General features: G+C 40.1%; 1 protein-coding gene across 10 annotated transcripts in view; it reads left to right on the plus strand.

The window, feature by feature from the left end:
- The window catches only part of cacna1g (calcium channel, voltage-dependent, T type, alpha 1G subunit), a 166,578-nt gene that overhangs the window by 108,347 nt on the left and 31,937 nt on the right, over positions 1-26,294 (plus strand). For 6 of the 10 annotated variants that reach the window (XM_072374167.1, XM_072374171.1, XM_072374174.1 and 3 more), the window contains 6 exons: positions 1,534-1,718; positions 9,896-10,022; positions 11,347-11,472; positions 11,916-12,005; positions 12,192-12,384; positions 14,060-14,110. In XM_072374167.1, the coding sequence (XP_072230268.1) occupies positions 1,534-1,718; positions 9,896-10,022; positions 11,347-11,472; positions 11,916-12,005; positions 12,192-12,384; positions 14,060-14,110 (772 nt within the window). Of the gene's footprint in view, positions 1-1,533; positions 1,719-9,895; positions 10,023-11,346; positions 11,473-11,915; positions 12,006-12,191; positions 12,406-14,059; positions 14,111-26,294 lie in introns of all 10 variants that reach the window. The other 4 variants (XM_072374169.1, XM_072374170.1, XM_072374175.1 and 1 more) reach the window with 2 other exon arrangements.

Below are 26,294 nucleotides of genomic sequence, written 5' to 3' on the forward strand. Positions count from 1 at the left end.
ATGAAAAGGTACATTCAACTCTGCTAATATGGCCACAAATGCTCGTGAGGAGGTAGGAAGTGGTGCAGTTGGTGCAGGACCAAACTGAACTATGTTGAGCAGAGGCTTATACTTGCAGGCTATATCCCTGCTGAAACCAGTAACTAATCGAACCAATGTTAAGGTGACACTGAAAACATAGCAGCTGGTTCAGTCTTTTGACCCCGAAGATAATTTTCTCACTTCAAGCAGCTACTTATTGGATTAGCTATTGTCACAGATGTGCATTAGCATGGAAATGCTAACAATTAGTGTATTTAAACTGATGATCCACTGGGTTAAATATTCCCTTGACTGGCCAGTAGCATTTCTTCACTGGCAACCATCCTGATGTCCTACTAAATCGTCAACTGCTTCGATTACTAGCTTACGGATAAACTGGATAAACTGCTATGTTTGCTCATCTTCTTTTCTATCGAGCAGCATTCCGTGTTAAGATACAGCCACCTTCTTTAGATCAGGATTTACGGCAGTCTACCATAAGCCAGAAATTGCAGAATACATATTTGATCTCAATGGGTCTTTCTGGTAACATGAACAAGGTGTGCATTGTTGGTTGCAGCCTATTGATGCTAAGTAGCCTATGGTATTTCACAGCATCCCATCTCATGATTTCTAACCACAAATTGAGACACTATTATGACATGTGGTCAAAAATACAATAGTTCAATTTTGAAAAGGGTTCATCTCTTTACTAAAAAACATTCGAGGGAACGAGCTCATGAAGCCGGTTGACATATTGCCAAAGGTGCTCAAAGTTGTCATCAAGGCAAACAGTGGCTACTTGAAATGATCTTGTAATTGAAACAAAGGCTAGTTTGCCTGTGACTTTGTACTGCTTTTGGTGTTTTTTGTTTAGTTCTATTCAGTGGGAAACGTGAAAAAATATGGTGTGTCCAAATGCATTTTTTATTTATCTCCTTCCCATATTATGCATAAACAGTATGCACTGATTAGTAACGACCAAAATAAGTTCTCATCTGTCTATCATCAAGCCTGGCTCATCACTTGCAATAGTTGTGCAACTGTGTGAGGCAAAAACACTTTTGTTTGTTTGTTATTCAATACGTTTGAGCTCAAAAGAAGAGAGGGAAACAAATCAAAGTCAGCTCATCTTATTATTTTCGGGAATGCAAATTGCTTTTCAGGCGGGAAGAATAAATGAGGAGTGGAACCTATGGAATTAGATATGAGGTTTGGAAAGCTTGCAGCCTTTCTAATCTTCACTGCCAAGAAAACAATTTCTACTAGGTCAATAAGCTGGGCATATGAGGCATTAAGCATTGCCTTATAAAAAAATGCTAAAATGACCTGATGATAAACAAATCTGCCTGCCATGCAGGCTAAAACTCATGAGCACCTATCCATCGGAAATTTTCAACCACTTTCAGTCACAGAAATCAAGGTGTCACAGAAACTCCCTTTGGATAATGTTCAACTTATACTCTGTTATATATAAATGTACCATGGCTCTATGTCCACCTTTCTGTTCAGATTGTGGCCCTGGGCTGGTTCTTTGGAGACAAAGCGTACCTGAGAAGCAGCTGGAACATTCTGGACGGGATGTTGGTGATGATTTCTGTCATTGACATCCTGGTGTCTCTGATCTCCAACTCGGGAACCAAGATCCTGGGCATGCTCAGAGTGCTGAGGCTGCTGAGGACCCTGAGGCCCCTCCGGTAAGTGGCTCTCCCAGAGACACCAATATTAAAGTACAGTACAATAGTACAGACAAAAAAAAAAAAACACACTGAGAGGTTCTCATTAGGACTGCTGTTACAAATTAGTAATTTGTAGGCACTAGTGTTTTTAAGATTTAAGAATATGTTCTTAGATATGCCTGAATTTCTCCCAGCCCAGTCTTCTGCTTACTTTGATAGCTCTACTCGTGCGAATGATGTAATCCGGATGTTTTGTTTTCATCACGGAATGAGAACAACTCCCTTATTTTCTCTGCCTTGAAATGTGCCACATTTCAGAATTTGTGTGTATTTTTGCGAGTGTGTGTTTGTGTAAGCATATGTTTTGGCGTTCTTACACAAGTTCATATTTGCACAGTAATGTTTATTTGAGCGGAAGTGAGGCGGAAATCTCCAATTTGGGGACTGTTTTTATATTCTCATCTTCCAAATGCTTATGTGTGCTCGGTTATTTCAGCCTGGGTCTTCACATGTGTGTGCAGTCCTTTAGTTTTAGCCTCAATGTGTGTTTGCTTGTGTGCACTTGGAGCTTTTTGGATGTGGCTTCATGCTTGAGTTGACTTACATCTAGCATGCTGAGTGTCTCATCTTGTAGAGAAGAGCTCTCCAAGTTTGCCCTCTCTTGAATATTTATCGCAGTTTTCAGGATGAACACAAAAATCAAATATTTATTTTCACCCCACCAAATTTACCCACTAAACACCCGCGATCCTTCTTCTCGACATTTTACCTTTTCAACTTTCACCTTTGGCATGAAAGCAAGATTCTTTGCTGAGACTGCTTTTGCTTTTCCAGCCTTCGAGGTGTTACTTTCTTCTTGGAGTTCAAACTGGGATGTTTGTGTGTGTCAAAGAGGTGTGTGTTCACGCTGTCGGTGTTTTTTTTTCTTCCATCCTTCCCTCATGCTAAAGACCAAAAAAGAATGTTGAGGTGTGGAGTTCTCATCATGTCCCCAGTTTTCAAAAAGTAATTTATCTGGTTATCGCTGATAAAACATTACAAAATAATAGAATTGTAATAAAGCAGAGTTCTAGGTTTAGAAGATTTGAAACTTCTGCCCCAAATGGTCCCCTTTTTGTGTGGATTAAGGCACTTTCCATGAGTGTTACTATTTGTTCAAGTATCAAAAGACAGTGCTGTACATGACCCATTCATCATTTCTGTATATATTAACATGAAAACAGGAAATAGACGCAGCGAGTAATTACAACATCTGCAAACATAAATGGATAGAATAACAATAACTGAATGAGAATCTAAACATTTAAAGAACCAAAAAGTGACGGATGTTACGCATCTTTACACAGCTCACTAACTGATAGAATTTAGTCTGGCTGCTGTTGTGATGCTTGACTGAAAACAATTAGCATACTGAACTTTGCAAGGTGAATTATTAATGTGGCATTAATGAATGAATGTGCTGCCATGCAAGAGGCTTTCCAATGCAGTCTGATGACACTGTAACAAACCGAATACTTGAAAAGATGCACCGGGTTCGAGCTGCTGCCGACTCCTCAGTCTGTTGGACTTTGTGTCAGACCCCCTGCCTAATTTAATCCATCGATGCCAGCGAGGCTGCTGCTGTATTAATGTCAAGTTGACAAGGTTTTACGGTCAGATTATGGAACAAACAGCAATCACAGGAAGAAATTGGACAAATTCTAAGTATAGAGCACAAAAGAGCAATGATTTCTCAAGAGAGAGATGTCTTCAGTTTGAGAAGGATTCGAAATGGCAGAGAGAAAAATAAGATTTGGGCGGAGAGTGAGGAGGGAGAAACGAAGAGGGACAGAAAGAAAGAGCTGAACTAGCCAGCCTGACTCCTCTGCTGAGACTGCAGACGCGTTACAAGGCAGTAATACTGGAAAAAAATCTGTCTTATGTCATTATTAACTATTAATACAAAAGTGCAAAATAACATATAAGTACACACAAGTCTCTGACTGTGCTGCAGAGGGTATATCGTATGGCTTGATTTACTGCAGGTACTTAAAACCCTGTTCGAGATGATTGCTCAGTAGTGGAGTGGAATTACTGCTTTCTGAGTGACCGCTCAGTGGATGACAACATTTGCGGAGTTGTCTGAAAACCGAATAGTGAGTTATTTATGAAAGGTTCGGCCTGTGCAGCAAAACCCATGGGGATGTTTTTTCACTTGACCAGCAATAATTTGAGCTTTCTCTGGAGTTATGCAAAACTGTCAACAGCTAAGTCTATCCTCATTTTGTATCCAAACATACGTGATAGAAAATGTAAAAGTTGGCTATGATTTTTGTGGGAAGAAGGTAAAGGCAGCCAGAACTGTGACACCGGCAGATGGCAGCAGATAAATTGGGATGCACAATTGAGATGCACAAGCATATGACATACCAGAGCCTTAGGCATGAAAAACTGACAGGGAAGCACAAGGATCAGAAGAAACCTCGTTTATCAGTGAAAAATTAGATTGCGGTGTCAACAGAACGTGTAGAGAGCCGAACCCGTGTGCTGCTGAGTTAGCCAAGGTAGCCATTTGCTGAGTTATCTCTTAGCTAATGTCGTGTTGAAGTTTTCAGTGTACTATAAAGTTTGCAAATGCATGTCAGAGTATAACAAAACAGAAGTGGTATCAAACAGGACCTTCTGACTTGAGACTGACCTTCTCACAATGTGTCTATGTAGATTATGTTCATGCAGGCAAACGCAGCCTGTATTTACGTTAAAAGATTATATGACCTCCAGTGGCTATGAGAGGAACTGCATGTGAAGGGTGAAAAATGGCCATGACAGTACTGTTATGTTATAATAAGTGTTTTTTTTTTAGTCATGATTTATTTCAAACCGTCCCAAATATCGTATATAATGATGATATTATAGCCTAAAGCCAGCCAGGACGTTTTGAAGTTGCGTCATAAGATTTTTCTGTTTATATGTAACCAAGGCAAACAGGGTTTTCTATGGTTGTGCCTTTGACATTAAAGTTGAAGACAAATTCTTAAGAAAATAATTAAAAGGAATGCAGACTATCACCATCAAAGTGATATTAGAACATGTCATTAAGTTTTATCTATAACTGTCAATATTTCATTAATGAGTTGTAAACCATAAAGTCAAAAACTGTTTTTTTCTCCAAATTATTCAAAATATTACCAGACAGACAGCTTTGTCATCCATAAAGCCTCAGCATTCATTTCAGTATCAGCTTGTTGTCACCACAGTTCCATTGTGGCAGACTTACACTCATAGGGTGTTTAAATTAGATATGAGCTGTCTGTGTTTTTCCCTCTGGCAGCCATTGCTGCTGTCGCTGATATGAGAATAAGTATCAATCAACAATCATTTATGAGCTCCTTGGATGAATTCATGGCAGCCTGTGATTTATGACAGCTTGTTGCTCAGGCAACTGAGGTTTAAACGGTGGAGGATGTCTACTATAGTTTATTTGGAGTTAGCGGGTGAGTCTTTCCCGTGTGCAAGTGTTTGTATCCATGAGTTTGTTGCCGTTTGCTCCTTATTATTAATGGTGTCATCACTTTAGAAGGTTCGCAAGTGTGTGCGCGTGTGACAGAATGACGCATTAGCTTTGTTTAACAGAGCATGCACACGAGAGCACCTCTGCAGTCATACGTCAAGCATACAACCAGAGCTGAGGGCTGGCCTCAGGGAGGGCCCCACAAGTTAGCACCTTGTGTCACCAGATGGCACTTTTATGTCACCCAGTGTCACCTACACCTCATCCACAATTCAGCTGCAACCTAGAAACCCCACTCCATCCCTTTCCCACCTTGGTGAGTCCACTAATTCCACCAGACACACACTCAGACCTCACTGCAGGCGGTCTGATGCAAACAGCTCTGTGGTAGTTGTGAGGTCAGGCCTGGCCATTAGGTGTGTTTACTGATAAATCCCTGCAGTGGTCGACCTCTGTCGGATTAGCCACTGAGCTAATCAGTCACTTGATGATGATGTTATTATGAAGAGACTTTTTACTGGATAGCCAAGGCGCTTGCTCTCTTGTGTATGTGAATGTTTGTTCACCCTCATCCTTCACAAAGCTGACGGCTCAAGTGGCGCCGCCTCAAAACAATCTCACACAAGAATGTGAAATACCAAAGGAGGCACACAGTGCACAACATGTCAGTTTTACAATAAAGGCTCAAAAACTGTGATATAATGTTTGCCTTTCAAAGTTGTGACATCCCTACTTCTATCAATACGTTAAACTTTCACACATGCTCCAAAAAAGTAAAATTACTATATTTCCAATGCCCATAAACTTTGTTTTCTTTGTTTTCCATCACTTAAAATAGCAAATGGGACAATGCAGAACTGTTACATGTCAAACACAATTCTAAGGTGGGAGGTTAGAGAGAGGGGACGGGGATTTTGCACCACAGATTGCTACACAAGAGAACCCAATTTGAGTCTCAATAATGTCAACCTACTTCTCAATTTCTCACCCGCGGGTGGGGAGGGTCATCGATAAGAAAATACATGATGAGGGTCACATATTAATAAGAATATGGTTAGGGATAAACAAAAAAAAAGCTTACAAATAAATAAACACATGCTTCCAGGTTTGCATCACATTGAAGGCAAAACAACAGAAAGGCGAAACTTTACAATGTGATGTGGAAGTCTTACTTTGATTCAACTGGATTTTCAGGGCAGGATTAAAAAAGCCACGTTTCAACCAGTTTGACATGTATCTTTGCTTGAGGGCCAACATACCGATGTATTTATATCTTTGACATTAAAATTTGATTTATATCAGTTCACCTTTCCGCACCTAGTTTGACAGTTAAATGCGAAAGATGGCGAAAAGCTTTACAAGAGGTAAGCTACAAGACATTTATACGGCATGGTTTGTGCAAGAAACTAAGTTCAGATAAAAAAAAAGAAATCAGAAAAAAAGGAACTGTCTCACCCCCCCACCCATGCACCTGTTCTCCTCCTCCCTCTCTTCCTGATATCTACGTCTCAGCGCCATTTAACCACACTCAGTGTTTGCTCTTTGCGAACACCCCTAGCTCTTATTGCCCTACTTGTTGTTCCCTTTCCTTAATGTGACTGATGTGCTGGTGGTGGGGGGAGACAGGTGGTGCATGTGTGCAGGTGCTGAGCGTGGCAGCACCCTCCTTCCCGCTCCTTTGTGTAGCTCACAAAACAAGGACATGCTGTGAAACGCCATGAAATTATGCTGAGAGGTAGATGAGAAGAAGCGAATGCTAACTTCTTCTCCCTCCAGCTCCCACCATCCATCTTGTGCTCATCCTCCTTTTTGTGTCATACACAAACAGACACTCTGGAGAGGATCCCATCACAGTGTGTGTACTCCATGTACCACATCATCAGAGACTATTGATTCAGAAGAAGAGGTTAATCTTTCCTTCGTTCGCCTCCTTAATTCTTGTCAGAGTGGAGCTGGAAAATAGGACACGATGTGAAGAGGCAGAAAGGTTGGCCTGAGGTTTTCACATGCAAAACAGCAATGTGGAAAAGCACTTTTTTTTTTTTTTTTTTACAACCAATGTGAAATCTTAAGTGTAAAGTACTATGAAAAATTCCTTACCTCTTTGTATTTGCTTCCAAACAGCCAGACTTTCTTGTAATCTTTTAGAGTGGTCTTGAGCAATAGTTTAGGCTTTTAAAAGGTCTACGTCAAGTTTTTCTTTGGACATTGGCTCCTTTTTAACTCAGTCCATTCTATATACCTGACTGTTTTCAGAGGAATGCGTGTTTCTGTTTGTTAAGCCACTTAAACGCTGACCTCTGAATTATTCAAGCATAAAAAGGCACCAACCTCAAGGGACGAACCAGTGTCGTGTCGACACATAACAGACAGCTTAGCAAAGACTCTATATTAAAAAGTATCTTCGGGCACTTGGTTATCAGCAGCCTGTTGCAAAGATGTGATTTGTTACCAATTCTTTAGTTGCATGTGTGAAAAATGCCTAAGATAACACAGGCTGACAGACATAAAATACTATATTTGCACTAACAAGTTGATTCCCAAAAAGCTATTTGCCTAAAATTTAAGATGGGGGGGAGCCTCAGTAAACAGGGTAATTTCATCTCAGCTGTATTCATTAAACAGCTCTAAACTGCAACTTGTCATTGTTTGTTTCTTTTTCTTAAGTTCACTTTCTGTACTATATGTTCTTTGGATCATCATTGATACTACACATCTATATTTACACATTTAAGCAAAATGTCACTTATCAAGAACTAATTGATTTTCCATTTATTCACTTCACATCAATTCTGCATTACAGTTTGATGATTAAATTTTTGTCTCATTTTTGCCACTTACATACATTTGTAATAAAATAAACAAAACAAAAACAAAGTTGATAATACATTTTATGTCCTCTGCAAACAGGACTGTATAATGTGCACTGAATAGCACTTAAAGCATTTATGGCACTTAACAGATACTGCTAATTCATTGGCTTCCGAAGAAGCAGCGCTATTCTACATTTTCTGTTCTGCACAACCCATACTTGCTTCTTTGTGTCACTTTCAAGTGACCAGCTGAAGTTAATGTGAATGAAAATACCAGGTCATGAGCATTTGGCTGGAAAAGACCATTTCAGCGTATCTTTTTCTGCGCACCCTCATTGGTTTGAATCTATAGTTTACTATGGAGAGATACTGTACATGCCTAAAAATGGTGCGTGAATTCTTTTCACCACATGGACAAAAATAACTTAAATGGACTTTGTTTCCTTTCTTTGCAAAGGAATTCAATACAAATATGTCTATAACATAACTCCCTCCGCTGTGAATGTTCAGATGTTTGTGAACATATTGGTTTAGTCTCCCAGAGGGGGATGGATGCGGATGCAGCTCTAGAACACTTGTGCCCTCTGTAGGCCAAAGGATGAAACCAGCCTCAAACCAACATGATTTTAAAACGAATGCAGGGAGAGTCAGTGAGGACCACACAGAACACACACCTGTTCTGTGTTCTGTGAACAGGAATATTGATCAGCGTGACCCTGGCTTCTTATTATCTCATGTCTTATCTGAATATGTCATTGAGTCTTCCTCCACTCAATCGTCTGCATGGGGAAAAACATTTAAACAATAGACAAAGGCAAAGCTGCTCGTCACCCAACAACGCTTTAACTGGACATCTGTGTTTTTTTTGTGTTTGAAAGCCTGTACAGATGAGTGTGCGCTCCTGAGGTTTTATGCAGCAGCTCTGCTTTGAGTTTCACCATATCAGAAAAAGCTCAGCTGCAGTGCAGTGCAGTGCAGTGCAAGGTGCCCTGCTGGCACTTTTTAAACATTCTCATCAGTCCATTGGCTTGATTAGATGTATTTCCTGAACTGCAACAGCGAGAGGAAATGAGTGGGATGCGGAAGATGGGAAGGAGGAATTAAGAAGTAAAAAAAAAAGGGGCCTCTTAGCCAACAAGTGTTTGGACTTGAAAAGCTGAAGAGAGACATCACTTTTCCCCAGAAATTAAATTGGAGCAAATTTGCACAAACTTTTTTCTTCACATGTATTTGAAAGTGACATCTTGCTATCTTGACAGATTTTTTTATGAGCTTCAGGAGAGGCACCTATTGCATTGGTGCTTCTGCTGCCTCATTTGACTAGGTGGCAAGCTAGCAGTCCACAGATTTGTTTTTATTGTAGCGCTAAATGGGAGCTTTGAATAAAGTTGGCATCTTTGTCTGTAACATCCAAAACACTTCTAAACACTGCTTATTAGATTGTTTGGTATAATAACTGCCCTCTTAGGACAGCTTCGCTCGCTAGTTTCCTTCATTCTTTTCGCAACTTAGCAAACATTGGCTTATTTTTACTTGGCGGTTACCAGGGTAGGCATTAGGATGTTAGAGTGCCCTCTGCTGGATCATGGGGCAAACTATTTCTAAAAGCCTGATAGATCCATTTATACAGCTTATAGTCTGTTTGAACTTTGAAACTTTGAGGAAAAATTGACAATCTTAAGAAAGACCAGACTGAAGAAAGAAAACTGAGAAAAATATGTGTGTGCCTAATGTTGGGGCCTGTTGGAGTGTGGGATATGAAGAGGTCATGGGTTCAAACGCTGCAGGCATACCCTCTCCATCTGGTCTCAGCTGTATAGACATGACCTAATTGTATCCTGGGCAAACATACAAACACAATCATTAATACACTTTTATATGCCATATTCCAGCGTGATCAGCAGAGCCCCAGGGCTGAAGCTGGTGGTGGAGACGTTGATGTCCTCACTGAAGCCCATCGGGAACATCGTGGTCATATGCTGTGCTTTCTTCATTATCTTTGGCATCCTGGGAGTACAGGTGAGAGAAAGAGGCGAGAATGAGGAAGCGGCAGGTTCGGAAGAGGAGGATACAGGCTGGGATAATGACATACTTCATCAAATCATGTCACAGTTCTTTACTCTCTCCTGTTACACTCTGGGCGGAGACGGGCTGCATCGTGGAAGCTTATAACTCATACACCAAGGCACTTATATGTTCTCATCTGGCCTCAAAGCAGATTTCAAGGTTTACAGCCCAATGACCAATCTGTACCAATGAGCTCTTCAACCTTGGTTCAGTTCTGGCTCCTGTTAATCTGTCAATTCAATTCAAATCAGTTTTATTTATATAGCGCCAAATTACAACAATTTTCATCTCAAGGTACTTAAATAATATAGTCCAATTCAAGTCAACTGGAATTAAATTCATTGTAATCATAATCCAATGAAATCCAATTAATTAATTTAAAAATGATCCAATTCATTAAGGAAAACCAACAGATTGCACCGAAACTTGTCTTCAGTCCAATCTCCTGTCCTGAGCGTGCCTGTGGCGACTGTGGAAAGGAACGACTCCCTTTTAACAGGAAGAAACCTCTGGCAGAACCAGACTCAGGAAGGGTGGCCATCCGCCTCGACCAGCTGGGGTTTGAGAAGACAGAAAAGGGAGAAAAGAGGGACGAAAAACACCATAACGCCATTCAAAGGATACCTGTTGGAACAGGGAAACACAAGTTAATGACCACAATAATGTCACACGTACATAAAATCATTTGAGAAATAAGAAAAAGAAAAAGAGAGCAAAGTGAGGAAAGGTGTGACAGGTGAGGTCCCCCAGAAGTCTAAGCCTATAGCAGCTTAACTATGGGATGTTTCAGGATCACCTGAACCATCCTTAACCATACGCTTTATCAAAAAGAAGGCTCTGCCTCCCATTCTACTTTTAGAAACTCAACTCAGCCTGTTAATGTCCATAAACCTTCTGACCAAGTCAAGCCATGAAGGGTTAAGGCTGTGCTGATACCATGAAGTGGTGATTGGAACATCCACTCATTCAAGAGGCCAGTTGAAATGTTCAAAATGCTGCCAGTCCAAGTATTGTTATTGTTATTCCCCGACCATTGAAAATCATGGTGTGCCTTCTACAGAGTTGTGTTCCTAAATATTACTTTTGGCAGACCATAGGCCTCCAAAAAACCCAAATGCTAACTCAAGGTATACTTCATCACTAAGAGTTTTCATTGCAGGAGAGAAATCCCATAATTTATCTCAGTATAAAATTCAAACTAATTTCACATGACTGAAATACAAGTCGCATGATTTACCTGTTTAGTTTTGAGGCATGTTTGTGTTTTTCTCCTCAGCTTTTCAAGGGAAAGTTCTTTGTTTGTCAAGGAGAAGATGTAAGGAACGTCACCAATAAGTCGGACTGTCTGCAAGCCAACTATAAATGGGTCAGGCATAAATACAACTTTGACAACCTGGGACAGGTAGGACCTCAGATGCCTGATAGTTGTACATATAGTCATGTGAAACAGAAAATAAATCCTCTTTCATTTGTCAGGTTTTACGTATCAAGAAATGATCTGGTAATTCCCAGGTCTTCAAATTGAGTGAAAAAAATGAACATATTATACTGTGTTTTTACTTATCTAACAAAAACTAAGCCAACGTGCAGAACTAATGTGTGAAAAAACTTGTTACTCCCCATCTGGAAGTAATCATTTTTTGTATCGTGTTAAGGTCACACCACAGCATTTCTTACTGGAGAATGATGGATTTTTTTATCTCAGGTTCTATTTACCTTATTCAAAGACCTGGTTGGGACCAGAGGATTTTTTCTTATTAGGTGCTGATATGTAAACCTCAGAACTACAAGGTGTATTTTAATTTTCACATGACACTATGTTCATCTCTTCCTCTTATCTTCTAGGCCTTGATGTCTCTCTTTGTGCTGGCCTCAAAAGATGGATGGGTGGACATTATGTATGATGGACTTGATGCCGTAGGAGTTGACCAACAAGTAATTATACATTTAATTTTACACATAAAATCACACAAATTGGTCCAGTGCACTTGTCATGGCAAGTCATGTGGCTATAGTTTTAAAAAAAACAAAAAAAAAAACAAGGATTTAGCGATAAAAAGCAATAATAAGGCTTCTGGGTAACAACTAACAACTAACTCCTTACTCTTTTGTATTTTTCAGCCGAAAATGAACCACAACCCATGGATGCTGCTCTACTTCATCTCCTTCCTTCTGATCGTTGCCTTCTTTGTGCTCAACATGTTCGTGGGCGTGGTGGTGGAAAACTTCCACAAATGTCGACGCCACCAGGAAGCCGAGGAGGCCAAACGCAGGGAGGAGAAGAGACTGAAACGCATGGAGAAAAAGAGACGGAGTAAGGAGAAGGAGCTGGCTGGTCGGTAGTCTTTCCACATCTTTCTGAGTCCTGCTTGATTTGAGCTTGAGCCTTTTCTTTCCTTTTGCTTTTTTAATTTGGTTTGGCCAAACCTGGAAGAGCGCAATTAGCGAGCTAGTACCGACTATAGTTGCTACTCTGCGGTAGAACCATCCCTTTCCCTCAGTCGTCCTCTTCCTCTTTTACTCATCAGCCCTCGGGCTAGTTGATAACGATGTCTGGTGGTCACTTGTTCTGCTCTGTAGACTAACTGTGGGGCTTTTCCTTAACCCCGGCATCAGTTTCATCAAGCTGGATGTTGAGATAAGCTTCCGAAATTGAGTTTACAGAGTTAGGAGAGCTGACCACTGGAGTTCCCCCTTCCCTTTCCCTCCTCCCTTACCTTGCCTGGTCTACCGTAGACGCCGTGCTTGGGATGGCCCCTTGGAGCATGCCCAGTGGGTGCTGACATACAGGGCTTGCATGGTAGTGGATATACAGAGCTAGAGGGAGGGGGAGTTGTTCATCATTTAAATGCGGTGATCGAAAAGAAGACCCCCCTCCCTTCCTCTCTTCTGCATGTGGTTTAGTACAGCCGCAGGGGCAGGGATAGGCCGAAACCTGGACGGAACAGTTGTCCCATAGCTAAGATCTGAGGTCACTGCAGTTGAGATTTGTTGGAGTTAGAGCTAATGGCCTGCCTGTCCCCGTCCCCTGCGGCTGTATAGGAGTTGGTGACAAACTGCTTGTTTTGATTTTTACTCTTTCCACTGCCTCCTACAACCCAAAACATCAGTGCTAGCATTTGCTAGCTTTAGTCTTCTTTTGAATTTGGTGCCTTTAGGTACAGTATTTTACTCCCTTGTTGTAAAGGCACCTTGTTTTTTATGTTTTGCAAAAGGAGCAGTGGACACTAATGGTTTCTTGAAGTTGAAAGGAAAAAGTCTCTTGATTTTTACTCTACATTCAATAACCGCAATGTTTCAATGTGGAGCTCTTGAGAAATACAGATGGAAATTGATCTTCCTTTTACAGGAGGCGTCTGCCAATGGTATCCAACCAGCTGAGCAACTCCCCTCGAACATATCACGCACATTCTACATGTACACACTTTGTGGCAAGAGGCCCTTTACCTTTTTTTCTTATACTTTTTTCTTAGGAGTTTGTTTCTCTATTCAGCATTATGCTTCACAGATTCTTCGTTGAAAGTTTGTCTTCTTTTTCTCTGGCTTAGCTTTTACATTTTTTTTTTTGCCAGGAAACTTTTTTCTATTTTTTTTTTCCCACACATGGTGTTTCATTAGAAAAAAACAGAGCACATATTAGTTTATGAGTGACAACAACAACAACAAAACGGCAAGGTTGTTCAGGGAAGTAAAGGGCTTACTGGTGTGACAAGAGCGTGTAAGGTGGTTGTAAACGTCTCTGTTTTGACAATTTTCTTGGGAATCAGTAACGTCCTAAAAGCATTAATCCGAAGAACTGGACTCAGAATCACTGGAAAGACAATACATAGGAACATAAACCAGCTTAATCTTTCATCGCTTCCTTCTGGCCTTACTCCATCCCTCTTTCCCTTTTTCTCTCTCTTCAACTCTCTCTTGTTTCTCAGTCTCAGCCATCCTTCCTTCCTTGCTTTCTCCTGCTTCTGACTAACACAGTCTCGTTCCTCTAGATTTAATGGTTCCGGGGGTGAGTTGGGCCCTCTCTGACGGCACATTGAAAGGTACAGAGTTTCCAGCATGTTCTGTGTGTCCCTTTAAACCCCCCACCACCACCGACCACGACCACCCACCATGGTGGCTAGGGTTCTCAGTTCTATGATCACGGGAGGTAGGGCCCCATCCTGCGTCCCCGCCCCCCTGCCTCTCTCCCATCAGCCTTCAGTCCGCTGGACATACTGTTACCTGTTTTCTCTGTCGTGGCTTTGTCTTTCACAGCTATTTCACATCGTCTGCGATCCATCCACTGTCTACGGCACTGCATTGCTGCACGTCCACCACAAGGGAAGAAGAATTTGGTTTAGTTAATTTGGCAATAAAACTGAGATGGACATGTTGTGAAACATGAAGAGTTTCCAGAGGGGAATAAAACTGTTTGTCTTATGTTAAGATCAAGTCTTCCAGGACTTTTTTTTTTTTTACACCAGCAGCACTGTAGTCTATGTGTAATTCTTATAGTAGACACTTAGAGAATTATTGTTTTGAATTTGTTGACTTCTGGGCTTCTATTTCTATGCTAAGGCTTTGATAGAAATTCCTGCAATCTGGATACATGGTAGCATGTAGCATGGTTGCTTCAAGCCAGTACAATGCTCTTGATGACCAAACCTCGACAGTTGTTGAGAATGTATGGGATTTTTTTTGTCTCATTGCCATTATGGAGCCCAGGTTTGACATTCCCAGCTGTCACCACATCACAAAAACCATAGAACTAATGTTACAAGAGTTCAGGAAGAAGAACATTAGCAGCCTGCTGTATGACCTTTCAAATCTCAGCTTCACTGATGATATTTGCACAAGCAGTACCAGCCTAGCTTCTCCTCCTAGTTTAACCGCCTCGTGGAATGATGAGCTCTCTGGTCCACAGTTGATGTTCAAGATGTGAAGTTGTTTTTGTGGGTCAAACAAACAGCATGTGTGTTTGAAAAAATGCTTCACACGTGGCATTCCAAGAAGTTCTTATACACGTCTATTTATGTAAAGCCCTTCATAAAGTCAAATAAAAGACACTACAAGCGAGAGTAAAAAAAAAAAAATTCAAATAATTATTAAACAATTTGGAAATGGCAATGATATAATACAAAATCAATAAAAAAAGAAATCTGAGTGATTAAAAATATAAGGTAGATCGACCAATTAGATATAAGTTATTTCAAAGAGGTGTGTTTTAAGGAGGAATTAGCATTAGATGAAAAAGGAGAAGATTTTTACCACCCAGTCTAACGAAATATGCACAGCCATATTCTGACTATTTACCTTAATCTAAAAAAGACAATATTCCAGCAATGTATGCATATTAAAATACATATAGGATACTCCATTCATACCCCAATTTATGTATTACACATTATCCCTCATCTTACAGTTGCAATGTTTGCGTCCATCCAAAATCTTAAATATATTCATATTCCTTAAAAAAACAGAGCAACAATCTGAATGGGCTCTCCCTTGCTGCTGAAGTCTTTCTGCAGAAGGTTTACTGTCCCCTTTCAGTCAAGATAGCGTGATTTGTATCTGTCTCACTGCATCCTGTAACTTAATATAACTGCTGTCACTCAAGATCGGAACAAGATTAGACAGATTTTTTAAGTTGCACATTAGCCGCCATCTTGTTTACTGGCGTTGTCTTTTAAAGACCTCCATTAAATGGCACTGCAACAGGAATTAAATAATTTTGCCAAGGAATTCACTGCCAAAATAAGTCAATATAATCTTATGAATTTAAAATGCAACAAACCCTGTTAGAATATTCAATTAGTTTTCCAGCTGCTATGACCACAGCTCAGGCTCTTTTTTAGGACTTTGTTGTTGTTGTTGTTTTGTAGAACAATCTATTTGTAGTTTGAAGGCGCATCAGTAAGTTAGCATTATCAAATTACCATCTTAAATAGTATATGTGTAGTACAATAGTACTTGCAAAGTGTATATCGATCTAATGACAGATTTCCTAGCACACACTGTGTACAGTCACCTGTTCTTGCCAAATAACACCTTGTTATAAGGTAAGACCACAGCTTAGTTTTGGGCTTGTAGATTATCTCAGGGCTGTCTTAGCACTCTGAATAGTTCTCTGCCGCACATTGCCCAATTGCCACAACTAGTTTCCATGGCAATCTGCATAAGATATTGTTGTGATAAATGGGAGCCGCTGATATGTGTCTCCCATAATGACAATCCTTTCAGTAACTCAGTATTTAGAAATGGCTTGTGTGAGTGTGCCCATGGATGTGTCTCTGTGATTGTTAAAACAGCCACACATTCCTGGAAGGTGGACTTGACTGTGTATGTTCAAAATCGTGTGTTCATGTCTGTATTTATGTGCATATGTGAGGGTGTCAGAGAGCAGATGGCTGCAGAGCAGGTTGTAAAATATGCAGGAGCAGCTATCTCATCTTCATATCCTCTCGTCTTCTCAGTCTGGATAACTGCTTCAGAGGGGGGTGGGATATGCACAGCCTTGGGTTGATCCAATGCGGCATTTGCCTCAGGGCATGACTGCTTACAGAAAAGATACATAAAACAGTGTTCACAAAGCATGTTTTTTTTCTGCATTTTTGTTTGGGTGGTCAGAGCTCACAGAATAGGATTTCTGTGTGTGCGTGGGTGTGCATGTGTGCTGGCTATGCACACTGTGCTGGCGTCTGGACTCTTATCAGTATCTTGCACTGCGCTGGAGAAGTCTTTGGTGGAACAGAGACGGAGGAGAAGACGACAGGAGAGGAGATGATGGAGGGGGTACATTAAGATTTTGACTCAAGATGGAGGGAGGAAGAGAAGAGACACAATAGGTGGAGATGGAGGTGGCAGGATTACACAAACGCAAAGGAGCAAATGCACTTAGTCAAATTTAATCAAACTGTACTTGCAAAGATTCGAGCATAGATGTGCATAGATTAGAAACACATTTCAACAGGGCTTGAGTATTAGGACTGAAATTTGAAAAGTATATAATTAAATTATATACTTAAGTATATAATTTAATTATATACTTAAGTATATAATTTAATTATATACTTAGGTATATAATTAAACTATAGAATATCCCTTTGGGAAAAATTATGTATTTTTTTTCTTTTAATTTCAATTTAAAAGAGGAAGAGGTGACTTGGTGACCATTTTAGGCCTTGTTTGGATTGTTAACATATTCCATCACGACCCCAATACAGTTTATAATCTTGGCTATATAGAGCACTTACTAGGGGAGAGGGGAAAAAGAGATGCAGCAGTGCTTAATAATTGTGCGCCATATATTTACAGTTATGCGCTGCATAAACAAACGCTGACAGGGTAGGTGAACACCAAATCTGAGATTATGGAGAGCACAAGCTTGCCGACTTTGGTTGAAAACACTTAAATGTCTCTGTCTACAACACTGGCAGAAATATTTGTCACAAATCTGTGTGCACCCTTTTTTCTGTTAATGTAGTGTATACAGTGACACATACATGCACTGTAACAATCCTCAATATTAGAAATAAAGAATAAATATTACCCATGAAAATATAGTTTTCTTTTAAGAGTCATCGTGCTCACGTGAAAATAAAGTAAAGTTGAAAATTTGCTTCTGTTGCATATTTTGCAAATGAATTCTGCAGCTCAGACAGAGGCAGAGAATAGCCACTTTACATTTGAGACCTCTGACAAGTTATGATACAAAGGGATTCTCAAGTAAGAGAATGACAATAACAAGCTACAAACATTATCATTTGCACACTCCATTGGCTCCGTAGTTGCTAGCTTGAGATCACACTGCATGAAATAGTCTGTTTCAACCAATTTTGTACACACTACTTTTATTGTGCCGGGTGAAAAATGCCAAGTGTACTATACAACAGATGAAAAGTTACAGATGAAGTTTCAAACAGCACTTTAAAATGGCTGACTCACTACACTGAGAGATATAGTGAGGAAATTGACAATTTGAACACAGCCTTCATTTATCATGTTAGCATGCTAACATTTATTAATGTTAAACAGAAAGGTTAAACAGGATATATATATATATATATATATATATATATATATATATATATATATATATATATACATGAGAAAGTGTGGTTGAAAGAAAGTGTTTGGAAATTCTTGAACTGAAGTGAAGACGGTTTAAAGACATTGTGCAGATTCTGTAAGTGCGTAGGTGTTGCTTAACTAGCTAGCCAAAAATGAAAGAATCCCAACACTGTTCTCATCAACAGGGCTTACAGACATTGAGTCACGGCCTAAAATAAAACATAACAAAACAGAAGTGAACTGGAGGTAGTCACTTCACTGAAGTATTTTCATGTTATTTTACTTTCCACTTTTGCTTCATTGTATTTTTTTAGGCAAGTAGTTTACTTTGTTCTCCACTACATATCATTTTGAGCTTTACTAGCTACTTGATTTGTAGCCATATTGTTAGAATGAAAAATAGATCAACCACTGATTATACATTCTCAGTTAGAATGACCAGCTCCAATAGACTTATCAAAATTAGCCCCAGACACTACATTAAAGTGATACAGTTAATAAATCAACAATTATAATAATAATAATAATAATAATAATACAGTGCAAATGAGTGAGAAATGGATGATTGTGTTTATTTTAGGTATTTTATACTTTTAAATATCACCGATATTTTCATTCTGTCAGTTTCATCATTGTTGTTGGTCATATTAATATATATATGTTAACTGACCTTGCGGCCTGTCTCTCTCACCAGCACCTTTTCTGGGCTTCTCTTTATTTCTTTTTGAAACCAACTTGCTTGTGTCTTTCACAAGATTTAGTAACACAAGTCAAGTATTGCGTTGGTTTGGAAAGTTTTCATGTATTTGCTAACTCCGAAGAGATGCTGCATCAGACCAAGAGTGTGATTTGCTCTTTTGCCACAGCCTCAAAGATGTCTGGTTTTCAGACACTTAGATATCTGGTCTTCCTGATCCGTTAGCTGAGCCTGACACTGTTGCTTCTACCACAGCAGACCACAGCAAAGTACTAAGCACTTGCTACAATGGGCTTGCTCCCAACATCCTGCTGCACATGATAAAGGATCTTAGCTCCCTCAGGAAATAGAGCCGTTTTTCTGTCAAAGGAGGTGAAATGACAATTTGACGCCATTGGTCACACATCTTTTACATAGGACATTTCTTTACATGATGACTGACGTAGAAGCAAAGTTGAATGTCTGTAACACATTTCAAGATAGTCCATCCCCTAGGTTGCAGACTAGGCCTCTTGCATGGATAATGAATACTATTTCCCCGCTTTGAGAGAAAAAATATCCAAAAGTTTATATATGAACTGAAGCCCATTCAACACCTTGGATTTGATCTGACATACTGCCCTGAATCACACACACTCACTGAAGAGGTTAAAGCAAGCGACAGTAACTGTATACCACACCCATCTAGAAAATCTACACCATACAAAGACATAGACATGAGTGAACTGTGATCCACTGAGCTACAAACATGCGCACACCCAGACACAGTCAAAAACAAACATATGTGTGAGACGACCTCTCAGGGTCAATGTGAAGCGTGTCCCCGTTTGAGTTGACTTATTGAGTCATGCGTTCTATAGTCAGAGTCAGCTGGTTGTGACAGACACACCAGGGGAAGCTACGGTACACTGCACATAACATATGCAGCAAACTGTATATGCTGTGTCTTCATATCACTCCCTCCAAGTTCAACTCTCACTGAGCTCTCAAAGACATGGCATTCTGGGTATTTTGGCAAACAGCAGCTTGTATCGGGGTAATGATGCTCTTAGTGTCTCTGTGAGACGACTGTGTTACACACAGCTGCAATGCTGTCTCTGTCACACAGACTCTTTCTGTGGAATCATATGTTCATGTACTGTATGTGCTTTGTGTGCTTGGTAAAAGTTTTAATTTGTATTTGTCAATTTGTGTGTATATGTGTGTGTGTGCCTTGCCAGTACTTTTCTAACAAATCAGCCTGATAGAGCTGCTGCTCCGCTGTGGTAACAGATGGCTCTGCAGTTCCCAAACGGGTTGAGCTGATCAACACTGTATCCCAAGCCACTTCGGATGGGTCAGGCCACACAGAATTCACTCCATCCTTCTCATGAAGGAATTCAAGTGTAGCACAATGTAATGCAGAATAAAATGAAAAAAAATGCTTCTGGGCTTCAGATGTTAAGCCAACAAGGAAGTGGCTTAAAATGCAACACCACTGATGGCTGCCAGACGCCAGCATGATAAAACCTCTGGCCCCAGTGGACTCACTTTTGAGAACTTTTCTCTAAATATTAGACCTTTTTTTTTTGCTTGTTTATTCCTCCCACTTTTTTTCCACTGTGGAGGGAAGTGGTTAAATTAAACAACAGTTCAGTTGTTATGCTACTGTGTTAAAGATTTTGACTGGTAGCTGGCATTTCGGAATTTAACTCAGGACCACTACTGTCTACATGGTGTGCTGGTTTCTGCTGCTTTGTTTATTGCTGTCTTATTGTCAGTGGAAGTGAGGATTTCCTTTTCAGTACACATAACTATGAAGGCCTCCAACTTCGCTTGAGTCAGTGAGCTGTTGATTAAAAAGCTGTAACCATTCTTTTAGCATTTAAGTATCTATTCAAATTTCAGTGCACCACAGTGAATTTAAACTGTGTGAATTGTACAGATTACAGATTAGTGTTTGGTGGACAATTTATTTTTCAGAATAACCTGATAGACAGCAGTTGATTGTTGAATGTTAACATTAGAGGCCGCTGAACATTTCACATAGAATCCATCTCAGCTGCTTGTGTATCTGTGTGTGTTTTCTATTACATTTCAGTAGTTTATATTCACATATATTGTTTAAATTGGTATCCCACCTGACCTCTCAGCAGTCAGATTCCTCATAACTGATTTTTTTCAGGGTCATACTCATTATACTCAGCAAGGGATTGGGTTATCTGTGGCTAAATTATCCAATTCAAATGGCATTTGAAGAACTTTGTGTGACTGATGATTTGACATTTCGCCTGACAACAGGCTGACAACGTGACACCCCATAGTAATTACCAGACTCATCATCATCTCTTTCTTTACCTTCACTGGCCAGTTCTGTGCTCATTTGTCCTCTCAGAAAAACTCTCAGTTTCACACATTCACATTTTAACACCTGATGTTTTCAGGACTGACCGCACATTTGTCCCGTCTGTTTTCTCCTTTTAAAAGTCTTTTAGCAGCTATGCTGTTAATGTGAATTAAGAAGAACTTCTGAAGCCAGACTGTGCAGTTTCACTTTTGACAGATTGGAAGGTGGTAATTTGACGATATTGCTTCAAATTGTGACATCCGATTCATTACAATTCTGATGGTACAAAGTTGTTATAAGTGTTACAAGTGTATGTACAGCAGATGAAGTAGCATGAAGATTTTTTTTCTGACTGTAATAGCAGTCCAACTGCAAAGTTGCCTACTGAGAATGCTCCCTGTTGGCCCTTCCTGCTATCTCCATTAACACAATGTTCAAAACATTAAAACGCCCTCTATTTAGGAGACAAGAAGTCTACACTTTTTCATGTTGTTAGCTTGAAAAGTGCCATCTAGTTGGTGTTTTAGAGCTCTGTTAATTCTTAAGGAGTTCCACTCCTTTCTTTTGTAGCCCCACAGGGCTCTTACACACCAAAGCAACATCAAGAACAAGCAGTGATAAAAGGGGCCCCTCTGGATCTGTGTTGCAATGCTTTTTCTTTTGGTTGTGGAAGAAGAAAAGGGCAGAGATAAAAAACAAGGATGATCAGCAACCTTTTCACTAATACTATACTGTATTAGTATAATGATAACTAATATACTTATATATCTGTGCACTCTTAGCCTAACAGTCATTTAATGTCATATAAACCTCTTTATCTATAGGTTGGCACTTTTACAAAAAAACAGATCGAACAGGCAAATTAACTTCTATTTTATATAAACACGCTAATGGTTTCATCATTTGCAAAAACACAAGCTTTCAGCTCTGAAGATAATTGAGCCAGTAGCTGATGTGGACAGTATAATTCTTGTTGTCCGAATTTACATTCATAAATCCTCACAAAGAGGTGGATAAACAAATTGCATATTGTTGCAATAATCTGTCTTGTCAGTAGATGGCTGGCACACAACAAAAAGACAAGGACAAAGGGATCGTCCCCTAACATGGTGGATCCCCCAGTGCCAAAAACACAGTCTTAAAAAACATAAGCGTGGATATATGCAAAGCAGCTTGACATCCCATGAATAGCTTGTCTTCATCTATTAGATTGGTACACACACACACACACACACACACACACACAGGAAGACGCAGAAGCCAGCCGGTGCCAATCCCTAGCTGTATCTGGGTCAGAGCTAACAGAGATGAATCTGACTCAAGTTTCTCATTGCCCCTCTTTCTTTCTTCTATTCCTCTGTTGCGGGAGTGTAATTAATAACAGAAGTTTTTCAGGGAGAGGGTGAACAAAAGATGAGGATGAGTGGGAGCGAGTATGGAGGCAAGAACACCTCAGAGTGGAAGATAGAATATAGAGGTAAGGCGGGAGAGACAGTGACATGTCTCGACACGAAGCTACTGAGATCAGCAGCTCGGGTCTGTAAAAGTTTGATGGCACATGGTGTAGGTAGCACTGCTTAGAGAAACATTCAATTTGATGAATCTTTCATAACTTTTGGGGGGTTGGCAGCAACTGGATGCTGTGTTACTGTAACTGCTTGGGGCAGTACTGGTGGATGCAGGTCAAGTTCAACTGATATTACATAGGCCTCTGCCATAATAGTGATGCTGAGTTTCTTGATTCATAATTGTTACGTATTCTGGTTAGCCAAATGAAGCTGAAGAATGAATTACACTTGCGTGTTGAGCTATCGACTTTTAATGAGCAATGAAATGGGATGCATTGTTAATTTGTCTGGAAAGGCAAGTCAAAACTGAAACTGAAACATAAAGCTCCTTCATTTCCAAAGAAAGCAATGTTTTAAAGTGATTTTTGCCTTAAATGCGCTGACAGAATTCATAGTGATTACTGATCCCCACTGAGAACCTTTATAAGTAATGTGTGGGTGGCAAAGAAAATGCCCCAAAAACGCTTGCTCTGAATGTTTCATGTTGGAAAGTTTCCCTATGAATAATTCAGATACAGAAATGTCAAGAAGAGAGCAGCAATATGAGACACAGACTGCCTCATTCTGTTGGGCTGGTCGGCTGCACTGAATGCTCTGATGAAAGAGACATGGCATGGACTGAAAATCTTTTTTTTTTCTTTTCTATCTCAACTTGGTGGTGGAGTTGTTAAGGAAGAGGCCTGAAATCCAAATCTTTGTCTTTGCCTCTATGTGCGTGCAGTGTATCAGAGAACATATTCACTACAAATGGCAGAATAAACCATATGATCTGGATGCTGCTCGAGGTGGGGGCATATATAACAATTATTTGACAAGCTATTTTTATGACTTCGATTGATCGGATCAGTCCCAATTTGTGAGTGTGGTGTGTGTGTGTATTTGTGTCATGATCATGATCTAAACCCAAGAGGAAACCAACTTAATAGGGAGTTCTTACAAAGTGATTTTTCACAGTTATGACTTGGCTTTAGGCTTGTGGGTTTGTCTTATTTCTCTCCCCCTGCTTCTTAGTAGCTTCCCCAGAGTTTGTCAAGGGGATTAAAGGTGTGTAAACCTTTCATGTATGGTACTCTCCTTTATTTGAGGTGTATGGTGTGTGGGTGTCAAGGAAGCTGGGGTGCATTGTTTTTTGTTCGTTTTGTTTTGTCTTGTGTGTGCTATATTTGGTGCGTAGATATCTCGGGGGGGCTACAGAGAGCATCTTTGTGGTTGCATAGACATATGGGGGAAAGCCCTGTTTTGTCCTTTGTTCATGTATGTCATCTTTTGAACCTAACAGAATATGTCCAAAAATTCCCTGTCAGATCTCTCGGGCTGAGGTTAAGGTTAGGCTTAAAGCTTGTGGAGGGTGGTTGAAATATACCGGTTTTGAGGTTAAGGTTAAGGGTAGGGTTTGGATTAGAGTTTAACGCATGTCCAGTTTAGATAGAAAACGTCTGATTCTTGTTATTCTACTGTCAGGAGCATTCCCTTACTGCGACAGGGGGTCCCAGATACTGCTGAACATGTGCCTGCTTTCATCCAGAGCAGTTTGTTTCCAACCATAAACATGGATTTTGCTCTGTGGTAGATACGGTCAGGAAGTCTTAGTTGTACTTAGGATGGAGTTGGGTTAAGGTTGGGGTTCAGGGATCAGGATACATCTATGTTGCACTGGCCTACTGTCCTGGATTGACCCTTGTCCCTAGAGTCAACATGGTGATGAGGGTTATGAGAGGAGATAACTAAAGAAATAGTGCAATACAAGTGACACCGGCTGTCCCACAGGAGGCAAGGGTTTGACTCTCGGTCCAAGCTACCCTGCCTCCACGTTCTGTTTATTCAAAAAAATATATATAATTTATGTGTGGAAAGGTGTCAATTCAAATGGTATGGCATACTGAGAGCTGGGCCCAGCCACTTCGATCCGGAGAGATCCAGATTTCACTCTATGGTAAATAAGCACAGAAAGTCCTTAGTTGTACTTAGGATAGAGGTTAGGTTAGGATTAGAAGTGGGATGGACTTCAGGGACAAGAAATTATGTGTGAAGTTTTAAGTGTAAGGGGTCCTAATGATTTTTTTTTCCCTGGGGGGGGGTAAGAGAAATACAATACACAAGATATTTTAAGAGAAGATATTTAAAAATTCTGGAAGCTGGGTTAGACTAAATTGCATAGAGCGGGTATAGAAAATGGAAGTATGGATTCAGAAAACAACATTAAAAAATGTGTTTATATGTTGTTGTGTAATGTTAAAGATAGTGATACTTTCTGTCTAGGTATCACCCAGCTCCTAAACAAAGTGACATTCATTGCTGGCCCTGTGTCTATACTTTCCTTACTTACCCTTTCCTTACTGTAAAGACTGCTGAAACAGATTTTAATATGTGTGGTGTCACGCTACCTTATAATGCGGCCCCAGTTTTAATGCTTGACTAGCGGAATTGCATTTTACAGAGTGAAACAGTAGTAAGAATGAATTTGTGGTTTATAGCTGTGTCGTTAATGGCTCTAACTGAAAATGTTAGATGAGGTGTAAAGCAGGCAAAAGAAAATTGTTAATTCCAAGCACAAATAAAAATCCATGAATGAAGGACGACTAAATCATCGGCAGTTCAAGGTCTTCTTGTTGTGTTTAGGTTGATGTAAACTGTGGAAATTGATTAAGCTTAAGGAAGAAAGGTTGAAACATTGTCATTATTATTAAAACGCTTTCCATTGGTCTGTATCTTGTTTTCACTGTTATCTCTGTTACTCCGCCCTCCACTCACTCTGTCCAATCGCTTGCCTTCACCCATTTCAATTAGACCATCCAGCTCAAGTATGACTCAGAAAGGTGTGTCAGTCTACCATGTGTGAACCAGCACAGTGTGTGTTTTGTGTGTTAAAGGGTGCTGATAAGAGTGGGTGTTTTCATGCCCTGTCATTTTGAATGATGTCATGTTTTCCTGTTCCTTTACCTCTTTTCTCCTGGTCTCCTCAATTTGCTCTGCTGTTCCCCTTTGCTGTTACCCACTTTGATTAAAATCCCATTTTTGCACTTGACCCCCCCCCCCCCCCCCCCCCCCCCCCCCTTATCTGTGTCAATATCCAAACAAGACAGCAGAGCATTAAGGATTTCCAGTTTAATCATTTTTTAATTGTTTTCCAGTAACTATTTATGTTTACAGTTGATGTTATTTCTTCTTTTTTTGTTTATTTAAGACTCAGTGTTTGCTGGATATCAAAAATGGACATACCTTCCTTGACAATGAAGGTTGAGATAATTTTACTGGCAGACACTGAGTGTTAAGGTTTATTATTGAGCCATTCATCTTGAAGGACAGGAGCCTAAAAGCAGCTGCCGCATCCAACCAAAGTAATGCCTCACAAATGTAAAAATATGATTGTTTCTCACTGTCTGCTTCCATCTGGACGCATTAGCTTTAAAATGCACTATTGCTGCTTTTATGTCCCATGCCCTTGTCTTCCTTTCACAGCCATTTTGTTTGTCATCCAAGATCCAAATTCGATGTCCCTGTCTGTCTGCACACATCATCCATTCCCTCCATCCATATCAGTTCACATTTTCCAATCAGCCTTAAATGTCTGATGGGACTACCAC

Source organism: Leuresthes tenuis, unplaced genomic scaffold (genome assembly GCF_036924035.1).
Source record: "Leuresthes tenuis unplaced genomic scaffold, fLeuTen1.0.hap1 SCAF_20, whole genome shotgun sequence".
NCBI lineage: Eukaryota > Metazoa > Chordata > Actinopteri > Atheriniformes > Atherinopsidae > Leuresthes > Leuresthes tenuis.